Consider the following 14,237-nt stretch of genomic DNA (forward strand, 5'->3'; position numbering starts at 1 on the left):
CCATTTTACATGCCTTGTTGGATTAGCGGCAAATGCAACCCCCAAAAAACTTTTGGAGGGGACATGACAGTTATCATTTACCATTTGGTTAAACACGTACCATTACTGAAAGGACCATTGTTTTCTCTCTTAGAATCTGGTAACGAAATAGTACTATGTACAGCATCTGAATGTAAAGTATTACGGGAACATATTTAATTTGTCTATTCCATAGATTTTTGTCTACTAAAATTTGACCAAACATGTTAGTAGATTATCGATCGTATGTGAGATATTTACTGATTTTAACAATTCTGAAGTTTGATTCATACAAATATTTGTGTTTTTCTTGACGTCGAAATTTTTCATAACAACGTCTAAATTCAACTTACCAATACGGATGTCAGTAGTTGCTTCATTACGTAAAGGAAGATTGGAGGAGATTGACAAACAATCTACGTATTCTAGAAGATTTAGTGCTAGACGTATGCATAAATGAATTTAAGGTATCACTAATTGGGAATGAAATGAAAAACATAGAAGGGTAGCTCACCAAATTCAGAATTCTTCACATTCTTTGAAGTTGTGGCAGGCGGACGGTCACAGTCTGTATTGAAATTAACACGTTTTATAGAACACCATTCTATAATAGGTAACTTTAATTTACAACTACGAGTACCTTTTAATAGAATATTCGATAAATTGTACATTGTCATCAGGTAGAATGCTTTCTGACGTTTTTCATACCAATTGTAAGGCCATTATTTACATACTAATATCGACTACGGATTATTCCGTCTACCTGATCAATTGTAAATAAAGGGTCACTACCACCAGACAATGTTTACTGTACTCCTAGTCACCTAATCTCACCTCTGATGTGTCTGGAAGTCCATGTTTGCCTCACTTTCAATTTTGTAGGATTTATTATATCATTTCATAAAACCAGTTTAGACGATATACACTTTATACTGTATGCCTATATTTGCACAACGATAAAACATTTTCATATATCATAAAGTGTGATGAAAGGCGAAGATAACGAAAAGTAATAAATCTCATAAATCCCATAACCAATAAAAAGATAGTTGGGGAAAGACGGACCTGTGGACTCACCAGAGGTGGGATCAGGTGCCTAAGAGAAGTAAGCAGCCCCGTCGACCGGTCACATCCACCGTGAGTCCTATATCTTGATCAGGTAAACGGTGTTATCTATAGTCAAAATTAGTGTGCCAAGAACGGTCTAACAATGACAAAAGTCTATACAATCTTTCATTTACATAAGTACAAAATGTACTGTATATCTAGAAATAAAACATATTCACTTCACAATGAAATAGTGAACTTATTATTGGCAAAATTATAAATAAAATTGTCTCTATGAAATCATTAAAACGTTTCTACTTATCACAACGTTTCTATGTAATCCAGATTTATAAACCAATAGTAAGAAACGTAGCATGCATATCTTTCTCTATTATGTGTCTCGGTATGTCGTTGGTCCGAGCCCACCTGTTACATTGGTCACATCAAACAGATGCTTGGTATGCATTGCAGTGAGAATCGCAGTTCTTTCGTATGAAAGTGTCATAATAAAGAACCCTCACTGCTACCACCCTGAGGAACATGTATAGGTCATTTGTGACACTTTGCCTACAGGTGGTGGTGTCTCATTATATGTGAAAAAATTGTCGATTGTGTGTAAACAAGAAGCAAATAATCAAACCAGTATTTCTGTACACGTTTGCGTGCTTTATTCCTTGTGAGCGACAATGTAATTAGTTATTTTTATCAGTGTTAGTGTAAGTTCTATAACTTTTTCTGTTAAAAGGCAAAAATATATATAATTTCAAATGTTTTATATTCATATCAGTTGGAATGCTATTTTAAAAACGTTATCATCGATTTGTTTACTAGTGTATTTCCAAAGCCCGTTAAATAGTTTTACTATACCCGTGCTACTTAACTTTACACCCTTACTGCACGGACACGGAAATAGAGTAGTGCTGACACATTTTTATTCAGATTCGAAAACCTTCATCATATATTAGATTCTGACAAGGAAATGCAATGCAGATTATCTTTTCTGATAGACATTTTTGTTGTTAAATATTAAACATAAGTAAGATATAAGGCTCATGGCGGGTGTTTGCCCAACTGCAGTACACGACACGAGTTTTATGTGTGTTCCACGCAACGCGGTGGAACAAATTTGCCCCAAACACGGTGGACCTTTAAAATTGTCGGCACCTTTGAAGTACTATTTTTCCGCGCGAGCTAGACATTGAAGTCCACGGAGGATCTCCGTGGATGCCACCGCGCATCTCCGTGGATGTCACCTGTACCTCCTTCGATGCCACCGTGTACCTCCGTGTGATAAAACAAAGAAATAATTTCCGAAATGATTCACCCAAAAAACCTTTTCGCTTGGCCAGCATACATGCCCTCACCCCATTACTTATTTAGGAATTAGCTATAAATCATTCAATTCTTGTAATTGTTGTTTAATAATACGTTGGTGTTTTCGGTTAATATCCGTATGTAGACTTCCCTGCAGACGTTCACACCTTTTTATGAAACGCCCAAATTACCGACATCCTGTATATAAACACCTGTGTTATTCCTACCACTCGTCGGTACATTGTTTCACGGCACGTGCAGCACAATTTCACCAAATAAAAGAAGGGTCATAAACAACGACAATCACATACCAGTAATTTCAATTTGATAAACAGCAGTTCAAAGAAATGTGTACCATAAGCAATAGTTTATTTTACGTAAAGTTTTCATTGTAATACTTTCAATTTCCATTACCGAGCTCTTCAATTTGAAGGCGCGTTTAGTAGCGTTGTCTGGGACAAGCGTCATATCGCGTCACGTAAGTTGTCAACGATGGCGTCGAACTATCACGGATTGCAGTGCGCAGACCTCAAACAAATACTCAAATCGAAAGGTATTCCCTTTTCAAACAAAAATAAACAAGATCTTGTTGACTTGTGTGAAAGTGCGGATGCTCTTGATTTACCACAAATCAATCTTGACGATGTGGAGGCCTCAGTCAAGAGACGGACTGTTCACGGGATAACGTTCCCACAGCCTAATGACAAGGATTCTGACATCGTTTGGACACCCAATCTCGCTAACATTCCTTCAGTCGACACCTTCGATGTTACGAGTTTTCTGCAGAATTACTGTGGGTGGTCTGTAGAACGCATACGGAGAAGAAAATCCGACAATGGGTATAAACTACATTGTTCCGGCCACATCCATGATGTTACAATGGCAGTATTAGGTAGTACTTACATAAAATTTATGCTTCACTATAATTACATCGCTTAAAATTATTCAGCAGAAAGTATTTTCATTCAAAGTGAGGTTTTAGTTTTTAGTAGAATTATAATCTACTGTGAAATATTCATAAATTTACCAGAGATCCATGAAGTACTAGGCCTACAATGTACCTGATGATTGATACATGTATGTATATGAAATCAAATTTAGAGAGCTTTAGCTTTAAAAAATCAATGAGCTGTAAACTTTCGTGGTGTGATTTAATTTTCTTTCAAAGGGCAAACGACTTGCTCCTCAGATGTAATGATACATGCACCATTGATTAATGAACAAATATATTTTTTGTTTGAGATGTATGTGAATTTATTGCAATCTTAATTTTGTATATACTGACAGATATGTACAAAACTTAATTTTTGTCTGTCATTTCATTTGAACAGGACCGAAACCAGCTGGACTGGTTTGATACTGGGATTGAACCAAGATCTTTTGAATGTTAAGGAGAAAATGTGGAAATTACTTAGCTACCTGTCAGTTCCTGGAGCATGTCATGGTACCAAATATGAACATGTGAATTAATATATCTGATACAAACCATAATCAAGTTGAGAAATTATCCCAAATCCAGTAGTGCTCACAAGTTCTAAAGAGATTTTGCTAATAGTCAATGTGCTACTAGTAGCACTGGTAAACCCCTAACCATTACACAAGATTTTGTCTGACCAGCTGGACTGGCTAGTACAGAGTCATTATTTATTTAGATGTGCCGGCCATAATCAAGTTATTATTGAAATGTTGCATGATTCAATATTTAACCATCCAAAATAGATTTCAGCAATGCAAATTCAATCAGTCAGCCACATAATCAAAGATTGCTGTTAGACGAATTAAAATTAATTGCTAGATTATCATCCCCGCCCGCCCCTCAAAAAAGCCCAATCTGATTTTTTTTTCTCACAAAAATTACAATTTCAAACAAACTTGCTTCCTAGTAACATGAGTGAATAATTAAAGTCAAAGAATGTTGGTTTTATATACTCTACCAAGGATACTGTGAATGTTAACTTGATTAACACTTTGTGTGATGTCTTTTGTCATTAATTTTTTTTTCTCCTCGGGGTAACAAAAATTAAAAAAAAAACAAAATCCTCCCACCCGCCCCATATTTTTTGTGACCCCGGATGATAATCTACTACTTAAGTTGAATTGTCCTTAGAACAAATAATAATTAATGTGTAAATCAAAGAAAATGAATTAACATAAAATACTGTTAATCTTCAGATTTCTAACTTTTTAATCTAGCAGTCTGCTTGGATCTATTGAGTCAAATTTCAGTCAGTCTGCAAAGAACTTGTGAACATTTTAATTTTATGTCCCAATATGTATGTTATTATGTATTTGAAAAATCATATAGCTTAAAGATTCCACTTATATTCCAGGAAATGATCTGTGTTTCATCAAGGGCAGATGTGTTCCCGAAACAAGGCAGTCCAGTGAACCTTATTCCCCATGGATTCTTGTTGAGAATTCAGGGCACATTTTTTCAGCTGAATGTACATGTGTTGCGTAAGTTAATTAACATATACCTATAGTGGTGCATGTATATTGCATCAGAAATGAACACTCTAATTATTTTGTTACTGGGCTGAGTATTTTTGTCTCATAAGACTTTAACTCCAGTCCAATATTGAAGTATGTGAAATATGAAAACTATTTATAATCTTAAACAGGGGGGATGGATCATGCAAACATGTCGTTGCCCTACTATTTGGCATTATCGATCATGTTATATCCATGGAAGACAGAAGTACCATAGGAGTGACTGATACTGCAGCATATTGGGACAAACCTAGAAAAGTTTGCAGGCCAATAGCTGTTAATGACTTGGATATCAGGTAAAAGAAATATTAAATATTGTCTTTTAAATATTCAGTCTGACTAAATTTAGTTGTTGTCGTTTCAATTTAATTAGATCTTAATTTTCTTCAATGTTCAATTTTATATACATGTACATAATTCAATTGTATACAGTCTCCATTTCTGAAATATATTCTGAATTTGTGGAAATTAAAACCCTTTTTCAAAACTCCACATAAATCCAGTATTTTCAAAATTCTAGATGGAACCCCACAGCTCTAAAATTTGAAGAAGAAAAAAAATCAAGTTTAGAGAACAATATTAAAATTGAATGTCAACATTTAGAATGATAAATAGATATGCAATTTACAATGCATATTGTTTCAGTTTTTACTTATATATTAGACCTTATTCAATTGCAGGTTTGATATGAATCTACCCGATAAGGCACGCCCATCTGTGGATTCTGGCTATCTACCCCTGAAATCGGCAACACTGGATCAAAGGGCAATAGAGAAAGGCATCATGAAAGTCTTAAAGCAAAGCCAGACAGCTGCAGTGGCATTATATACTCTGTCTGATTCTGACAGCGAAAGTGATGTGTCAATGTTGGTTGAAGATACTCCTCTTAACATCATTGAACTTTTGGCCAAACATGGGCAAGAGAATCTCAGCATTGAAGATTCTTACATAAATCAAGTTAGGGAACTAACATGGGGCCAATCAAATAACTTGATGTGGCATTATCAAAGGAAAGGTAGACTAACTGCATCTAACTTTTACAGTGCATTTCATTACAGAGGCAACAGCACAGAAAATTACATTGTAAAGAGTATCTTGGGAAAATACCAATTTACTTCGAAGTCTGTTGAATATGGGAAGTCACAAGAACCTGTTGCCAGAGGAAAGTACATTGAGTACATGTCCAGTCGGCATCCATCATTTCAGTGTTCTGAGACAGGTATCTTTGTGTACAAGGACTTTCCTTACCTTGCCGCTTCCCCAGATGGTGTTACAGAATGTAAATGTTGTGGAAAAGGACTGTTGGAAATCAAATGTCCATTCAGTTTTCAGAATGAAATTTCTCAGGTTGCTATGTCAAAAAATTCATCTTGTATTTCAGCTCATGGCAAATATGAATTGAAAAAAAAATTTGTCCTCTCCATATTATGTCCAGATGCTTGGTCAAATGGCAATAGGAAATTTTTCATTTTGTGATTTTGTCTTATATACAAAGAAAGATATTCATGTTGAAAGAGTTCACTATTCAAGTGCAGATTGGGAATTGCTGTCAGACAAACTGAAGAGTTTTTATACATGCTTTGTCCTGCCAAACTTGGTTTAGATGAAACCAGTTGCATACATGTTATATTTTGTATACATAAATTTCTTTTGACAAAACCTTTTTTTCATATACCATGTATTCTTGACCTTGTGACCTTCACCTTCTCCAGAACAAGATTAATTTAGTCATGTTGGTATCAAATCATCCCCATGTTTTTGAATTCAAGTTCAGTTATGTCATGACCCTTTTCGGCTAGGTTGAGACCACAATATGGGGTCCAAATTTTTTATGGGAATAAAAATTGATAAATTATGTAAGATATCAGAAAGAAAATCAATTCAAAGTTAATTTAAGTAATCATATTTCATCTTGTGACCATGTTGAAACATACTTTCTTATAAAACCTGACTGAATAAATAGTTTTCACAAAGACCATTCAGATTGCAAACAGGCATAGTGAAAGTTTTTAAGTAATTCAACCAAACCTCAGTTAGATTTTGATAGACACAGCTTGTCATAATGTTTCAAAATACTAATACTTAATTGCATATTCATTTAAGAATTATCATATATGTTTTAATATTGATATAATTATTATATGATAATATTATCATTAGTTTTAGTACAGTGTATGCTATGCATATGTTGCAATATGAATTTCTCAGGGGATTTTTTCACTGCACTGTGCATGCTGCTTGTTATTCCTTAAGCATGTTGCTTTTTATTCAAGATTCTGCACAATGTGACACAGGTCCATACAAAGGAAATGTAATTATAAATTGAAGTTTTTACACAAGTTGTTTGATGAATTTATTAATGTGCATTGTGCATGTACTTAATGGGAATCACTATTTCAATGAACACATTTGAACAAACAATCAATGTTTCAATAAAGATTACTTTCCAAAGATAATGATGTATCATATTCATAAAATACAATTCCTACATTTTGTAGTACATACATTTGCATACTGTAAATGTCACTGCTATGAGAAAAGTGAACTTTAAAGCAATATTAGCTGTAATAATTAGGTGTTGAAAACTTTTGTTGAAAAATTATGGTTTATACTTCTTTAAAAAAAAATTCAACTTGCATTACAAAAATTATTCAGAAGTTCAGAATGAAACAAAATTACTTTATTGTCTCCCCATACAAAATTTTGTTTAATGTCAAAGCTACATATTCAATAGAACCAGGATCTTTATTTTGACTTAGTTTCAATTTTACCAAGAATAATACATGAAGTAGAAATTACAGACAAAACTATTAAAATAATATATTTTTACAACTGTACAACTTAAAATTTTGAGATTTAGAGCTAATATTGTTTTAATATATATAGTGTCACATGATAAACAATGTTCTATTTAAATTTCTTTGACAAAGGTGGCAGAAAGTTACAAAAAGCTGCAGCTACTCTCAACATTGCAGATGACAAATTTTTCATGTTAAGGGGTAGAATTCCTCCCAACATTTTGAAAGATTTTAGTCTTCTAATAGCTCGCTCCACATGAATACGAAGTGAAGCAATCTTGCGAGTCTCAAGAATTTGCTTTGAAGTTAGCACCCTTCCTTTGCCATTTCTTTTTTCATGTGTAAAAGGTGGCATGTTCAAGTATGCACCTTTCAAAGTAAGAAGGTTTCGTATCTGGAATCCCCTGTCGGCCATCACCTCATCCCCTGGAGAAATGTGATTAAGATATTTGCTCTCAATTGTAATTTTTCTGTCACTGATATTGCCACTCCAGAATTTTGATACAAAAGTAAAGGCCCCATTGGGCTGTATAGCAACCAGAGCTTTAAGGGTGTTATGAGACTTGTAATTACTCCATGTGCTTGCTTGAGCTGAACAATTTTTGGGTTTTTGGATGAAGACTTCTGTACAGTCAATTATTGAAGTTGTTTTGGGATACTTGAGTTTAAATGATAATGGCATGTGTTTCCTGACCTTTTCACTTGCTGGCCACTTAACTACAGAGTCTAGAATTTGAGCTAAAAAATTTATCCAGGTGCTAAAGAGGGTTGAAACATGCCCAACAGAAACACCAAATAGTACAGCAAGAGTTGAATTATCTAATCCCAGTCTTAATTTCAACATTACTATAACAAATTCCTCTTTCATAGATAGTTTTCTCTGTCTACCTGGTTTATTTTGCTGTTTTTCTTGCCATTTCTTGGATCCTGACCTCCCAGCCCCTTTCCAAAATGAAACCTTGTCATAAAATACTGCAAGGAATTGCAAAAAGAATGTAAGAAAACTAAGAGAGGGTAACCCTAGAAAATGCTTGATGTTTTTGTCATCTTGAAGTACTTTGTTGAGAAGTTCCTTCCGGAAATCAACTTCACGGGATTTTAGGATTTCATTCTCTTTTCTCAGTTCTTTGTTTTCTACTTCAAGTTCTCCGCATTTAACCTGGAATAAATTCAATCACCACATTCACAATATATAGATTGTGGAGTGAATGATCAGTGTGGTGGATACAGAGACAATCCCCACCCACCCCATTTATTCCCTAAATGTGTAGTAATCCACACTATACATTATTATCACAAATAATTATGATCTTTTTAAACTTGTGCATGAATATTTATTGCACTTATCAAGAAATTTAAGTAATTTTCAAATATATTAAATGCATGTACTATATTAAGAATATATACAACCGGTACCAATCAGGGTTTTATCCAGCTTTTAGATGCTAGGCCTACTACCCATTTCATATTTAAAGGGAATTTTTTAAAATGAAGTCATGAGCTTCCTTGGGAGGGGGTTGGGTTGGGGGACAATCCTCAGATTATATCTCAAAACAGGCATACAAATTGATTGATTACTTGCAATACTTTGATAATTAAAGAAAGTGATTAATAATAATATATAAAGATGATTTTTGTTGAAATTTTCATACAATTTTGTGTAGTTTCAGAAACTTTCTACAAATGAAGGTAAATTTTACCTGTGGAAGGGGAAATACTTATTTGATCAATGTCAAAGGGGGGAAGGTATTGAATAAATATTGCTTGAATTAAAAATTTCTGGATCCACCACTAATAATCCAAGTGAACAAAAATAGAAGAGCAGTAAAGAAATAAAATCGGTACAATATATTTATACTGATGACTTATGCTTTTACTTTGCCAGGACTAACTTGCCTCTAAAAGTCTTATTCTTTCTATAAGGTCTTGCTCTCTACAATACTTCATCTCAGGATTACAGCATATGTAGGAATGGTCATGGTGCAAAGTTTGGCATTGAACAACATCTAGAAAAAATATCCCAGATTTGAATAAATTAAATTTATATTAACAGCAATTTTTTACATTTACGTTTGACAAAAGTAATTAATGACAATTATTTATTTGCACTATCACAATAACAACTAATGGCTAAGGCACATATATTATAATAGCTAGATTATACAAAAGAAACAATATTATTCAAAATAAAATGAGTGGTTTGAATGCATGAATATGGCACCAGACAAAATCATGTTATATCACACTGCATGTAAGGTGTACATGATATTAATTAAATGACACCAATATTTAACTAATTTCAATATTTTATAGCCAAAACAATTCATATACAATAATATACACACATTGTATACGATATGAATCTTATCAATTTTGCAGTTGCATTTTTTAATGATGAGTGTTTCAATCCTGGGTTTGGGGGACCATCATTGTTCAAAGTGCTTCAAAACACCTGCCATCACTGATGTTTTGATTCAGTTGGGGTGTTTTGGATTGGTGTTTTGTTAATATTACTATTTATTATCAGTGTGTGTCTGCCTCAATAGGTTTAACCATACATTCACCATCTGGGGATATATACTGGCCACTCAGGTGAGGTGTCCATGAGTAGCCACTCTAGCAATTAATATATATGGATGGGGTATAATTATTTATACACAAATAAAGGCCTTGTAATATATCTAATATCACACAGTACATGAGTATTACTTCTTCTATGAATACTTTGTTTCAATCATCAATGACTTCTGTAATGTCTCCATGAAGTTATATTTATTTAGATTACTTATTTATAAGCAAATTTGAATTGAATAAACAAGATGGAAAAAAATGGTAATTTTTCAGTTTAATTAATTAACTCACAGTGACTTGTAATTGGGAAAATGCTCCATTACACATTACTTTCAATTATGTGAAAATTTGTAATTATCAACTAATCACACACTCAATTAAAATTACTTTTTTCAATTGCCCCATCCCTACTTAGTATCATAAACATGCACGTAATAAATGTTGAACAAACCTGTTTGAATCTCGTTGTTGTTGTTGTCAATTGTTAATGGAATGTCTATTTCTCCTGCAACATACGGGTAGCATATCTTACTTTTGTCCGTGGATGAATCGCATTTCACAATTTTGATTCTTTTGTTTTCTGAATGTTCTTGAGTTTCGCTGCTTTTTCTGCCTAAGTGGGAGTTCTTTGTTTTTCTTGGTGTAGCCATTTTATAATTATTATAGGCAAACATAGTGGGATAGGGGTTATTTAGAGTTGGTTTTCCATCGATAAAATGCTTGGAGCAGACGACGTAATGCCGATTATCGGCTTTACTGTCTACAGACAATCCCTCTCTCCTCACCAAACGCAGCCACTTCTTCAATTCACTCTCCACCTTGGGTAGCTGGTAAAAACTGACATCGTTGCTTGACGTTCTACTATCAGCAGTACAACCGACAGCAATGCAATGTCGCGCAGGCATAGCGTCTTTGACAACTGTAGTGTCTTTGACAACTGTTTGTCCCGAAAATCTCGCGAGACTTACGCGGTTTCTCTCTCCTTATATCGAAGAACGATCAAAGAGCGATAACTCTTTAAAGGAGGAAATCGAAAGTATTAGGAATATGTGATTAAGGTCAGCTATATACATGTACATGTTTACATTGGATATGAATTTCATTATGTACTCAACTGTGAAGCAATGTGAGCAAAGAATCAAATTTTTATCACTTAAACAAATAAATATTAAAACTATCTTTACTTTTAAACAAACCTTTAGAAAACTCCGTACTTTCATTAAGAAAATTTCATTAGAATGCCCATACTTCACATTAATAATAACACGGTTTTTAAAGGGTTTTTTCTAACTTGATAAATACTTTATTACACGCATGTATTATTTACTAAATGTATATATAACAGCTTTTTGTCTTTATATTTTTGTATACCATTGCATAATGGTGATGAGATCCAATAAATTGAATTGAGTACATGTAGTCTTGAAATATCACAAAGTAAAGAGTTGACAACGATTGAAATAAAAATGCAGACGTTTTCTCGTTTATTCAGTAACTCAATAACTTGCGCGTCTTCTGAATGAAAGTTGTAAAACAAACGTACTAGGTTTTGGTCAGTTATAACATAATACGGGGGTAAAATTCATCTAATCTCCGCTAGCAATGGGTTTTGAGTCAGCTGTGCCTTCGTGCACGAATAATCTCGGCTAACGAAGATGAAAAAAAAGAAGCCTAGATAGTCCGCTTGCATTAACATGTATTATGAAGGTGCAATCGAAGAATTATCCAGTAAATCCAATGATGTTGCAGTATATATAGCATGTATTTATTTTATTTTTGACTGAGAGGGAGATAGACAGCTAAGCACGTAACATCGTTTTAGAAGGGGGGGGGGGGGGGGGCTCATTCATTAGTCCTAACCCGGACCAGCCGAAAAATTTAACATGTAAAGAAAACAAAATGGGAAATAAAAAAAAAATATCAGAATGAAAGATTTATACTGAACGTATTAAACTTCCCGTATCTGCATACATTCATGAATGTTATAATCAATGATTACCAATGCTCGCTCTCTCTCTCTCTCTCTCTCTCTCTCTCTCTCTCTCTTGCTTTCATTATCTAATGCATCTAAAGATTAAATTAAAGATTTTAATAATCGATAGCGTATATGAATAAAAGCAAATAATCGTTAAGTCATTTCTGTTTATATTTATATTAGTTTTTTTTCATGAACTAGTTGCATTTGACACCGAGGATTTACATCCTTAAATATTGATTACAAGCACGTAGAATCGGAGAGGGTGTACTTTGAAAACTTGAAAGGTTTTCGTAATCGGAAAATTTAAGCACCATTTTTGTTGTTATTTTATTGCTTGTCAAGAAATTTATACAACTTAACCGGCAACATACCCCTTCTGATACATTGAAAAATATAAGTAATGTTAGCACGGGGCTCTATAAAGTTCAATCTGCAGTTTGGTCATACTTCGTCATTCAATAACTTATTCAAAATAAAAAAAAATGTTTGTCGGATTAGCGGTACTATGATGTATGACTATAACAATGACCTGTGTATAACTTGTACATTCCATGCAAATTCGAAGGGGTTTTCGCCTCAGTAGAACAATGGGGGCCAGCTAATCCGTGTATTTGAAATCAACAGAAGTGCTTAGCTTCTTGCGGAAAGTGTGAAATATATTGGGTCGGCGTAAGATACCCGAGATCTTAGACTAGATCCGATATCTTGCCGATCCAATATATTTCACACTTTTCATGAGAAGTCAAAACCCAAACTAGCTAACCGTAATTTAGTTATACTGTGAGAAAGACCCTAGGAATTTGCATGGTATATACTTATTATACAAAAATCATTGCATTATCCAGACACTCCTGATGAACATTTTTTTTTTATGAAAACCTCTATCAAAGTACATCGAACATAAGTCTCGGTCAAATGTAATTAACTCGGGATTTTAAAAATAAATCATTCGATGGTTTGTATTTTTGCTTCTATTAATTACGTAATAAATTAATTCCAATTTGTTAATCATCGACAATGCTCTAATTTCTATATTGGATCAAGTTATATTTGTCAAGATGCATATCAACACAATATGATGGAGGTAATTATGTTAAACAGCGCATTTGTCACAGAGAGAGAGAGAGAGAGAGAGAGAGAGAGAGAGAGAGAGCACATCGGTAATTATTAAATATCCCTATCACATGTTGTACATGTATGTTTTTCATTTACTGAATATACTAATTCGCATTCAAAACAGGAATTGCCTGCAAGTACGCATTATTTAAACATAGAATTTAAGAATATTTTAGACTAAAAGAAAAAAGTCAAAACCAGGTTTTCTTAAAAACATAATATATAGTGTTTGGTATCGTTGGAATCGGCTCAATATGCTGAAAAACAATATAAGTATCAGGGGGGAAAATATTGACATTTTTTCTTTTCTTAAAATTCCACCCTTATCTTGATTATTTGGCCTGCGGCACATTTTCACATCTCCCGCAAGGCGCCCGTGGCCAGAACAAAGCTCTTAGCAGCTGTGTGTATTCGCAAATAACACACACCGTGGAACACGGAGGACACGGTGTATCTCCGTGGATTTTCCACTGTGGTCTTTCCACGGTGGGGTGTATAAAACTCGTGTCGTGTACTGTACATGTATCTATTTTGTATTGCTTGTAGGAGTTATGAGATTGATCACTGTTCGTTATCTTCGCCTTTCATGTACTAATACTCTGTGGTGATAAAACTATTACTGTGTATCAGACCAATCAATCCGTGGGGATCTACGTTAAGATAGGTCCTCAGTACTACTTGCTTATGAGTCAGTCCTTCAGTTGAGACCACAAAAACCGAGGCCTATGTCACAGCAGGTGTGGCACGATAAAGATCCCTCCCTGCTCAAAGGCCGTTAGCACCGAGCATAGGCCTAAATTTTGCAGCTCTTCACCGGCAATGATGACGTCTCCATATCTGTGAAATCTTCTCGAGGGGGACGTTAGTAAAATTCAATGAATCAGACCAATCAAACATAGCATTTC

The 14,237-nt window shown here is 34.2% G+C and overlaps 3 protein-coding genes across 7 annotated transcripts in view; 1 reads left to right on the top strand and 2 right to left on the bottom strand.

Moving 5' to 3' along the window:
- Positions 1-14,237, bottom strand: part of LOC125680043 (uncharacterized) — an 83,227-nt gene that overhangs the window by 67,981 nt on the left and 1,009 nt on the right. Inside the window, exons 2-3 of one of the 4 annotated variants that reach the window (XM_056157140.1) lie at positions 533-586; positions 101-136 (exon numbers count right to left, since the gene is read on the bottom strand). The exons of 2 other annotated variants lie outside the window; for them this stretch is intronic. In XM_056157140.1, coding sequence (XP_056013115.1) covers positions 101-136; positions 533-586 — 90 coding nt within the window. Of the gene's footprint in view, positions 1-100; positions 167-532; positions 587-14,237 lie in introns of all 4 variants that reach the window. One more of the 4 variants, XM_048919486.2, reaches the window with a different exon arrangement.
- On the top strand, positions 3,171-6,442 carry LOC125675719 (uncharacterized). Of its 2 annotated transcripts, none has more exons than XM_048913502.2 (5): positions 3,171-3,271; positions 3,711-3,823; positions 4,710-4,836; positions 5,001-5,165; positions 5,550-6,442. In XM_048913502.2, the coding sequence occupies exons 2-5, from the start codon at positions 3,778-3,780 to the stop codon at positions 6,343-6,345; spliced, it is 1,134 nt and encodes a 377-aa protein (XP_048769459.2). In that variant the 5' UTR covers positions 3,171-3,271; positions 3,711-3,777; the 3' UTR covers positions 6,346-6,442. The 2 variants fall into 2 exon arrangements, with proteins under 2 accessions (XP_048769459.2, XP_056013112.1); XM_056157137.1 differs by having other exon boundaries at positions 3,178-3,456.
- On the bottom strand, positions 7,209-13,851 carry LOC125661828 (uncharacterized). The gene is made up of 3 exons (XM_048893948.2): positions 10,690-13,851; positions 9,564-9,673; positions 7,209-8,826 (listed from the first exon to the last, which is right to left on the bottom strand). The coding sequence occupies exons 1-3, from the start codon at positions 11,141-11,143 to the stop codon at positions 7,777-7,779; spliced, it is 1,614 nt and encodes a 537-aa protein (XP_048749905.2). The 5' UTR covers positions 11,144-13,851; the 3' UTR covers positions 7,209-7,776.

Source organism: Ostrea edulis, chromosome 2 (assembly GCF_947568905.1).
Source record: "Ostrea edulis chromosome 2, xbOstEdul1.1, whole genome shotgun sequence".
NCBI lineage: Eukaryota > Metazoa > Mollusca > Bivalvia > Ostreida > Ostreidae > Ostrea > Ostrea edulis.

Bases quoted from the DNA above. Each gene is read 5' to 3' on its own strand.
- LOC125661828 (XM_048893948.2), bottom strand. From the start codon at position 11,143: ATGCCTGCGCGACATTGCATTGCTGTCGGTTGTACTGCTGATAGTAGA. The intron at 9,674-10,689 runs GTTTGTTCAACA...TATTTTTTCTAG, and splicing joins CAACAACGAGATTCAAACAG to ATGTTGTTCAATGCCAAACT. The intron at 8,827-9,563 runs GCAAGTTAGTCC...AATTTATTCCAG, and splicing joins AAAGAATAAGACTTTTAGAG to GTTAAATGCGGAGAACTTGA.
- LOC125675719 (XM_056157137.1), top strand. The intron at 3,824-4,709 runs GTACCAAATATG...CTTATATTCCAG, and splicing joins AGTTCCTGGAGCATGTCATG to GAAATGATCTGTGTTTCATC. The intron at 4,837-5,000 runs GTAAGTTAATTA...AATCTTAAACAG, and splicing joins GCTGAATGTACATGTGTTGC to GGGGGATGGATCATGCAAAC.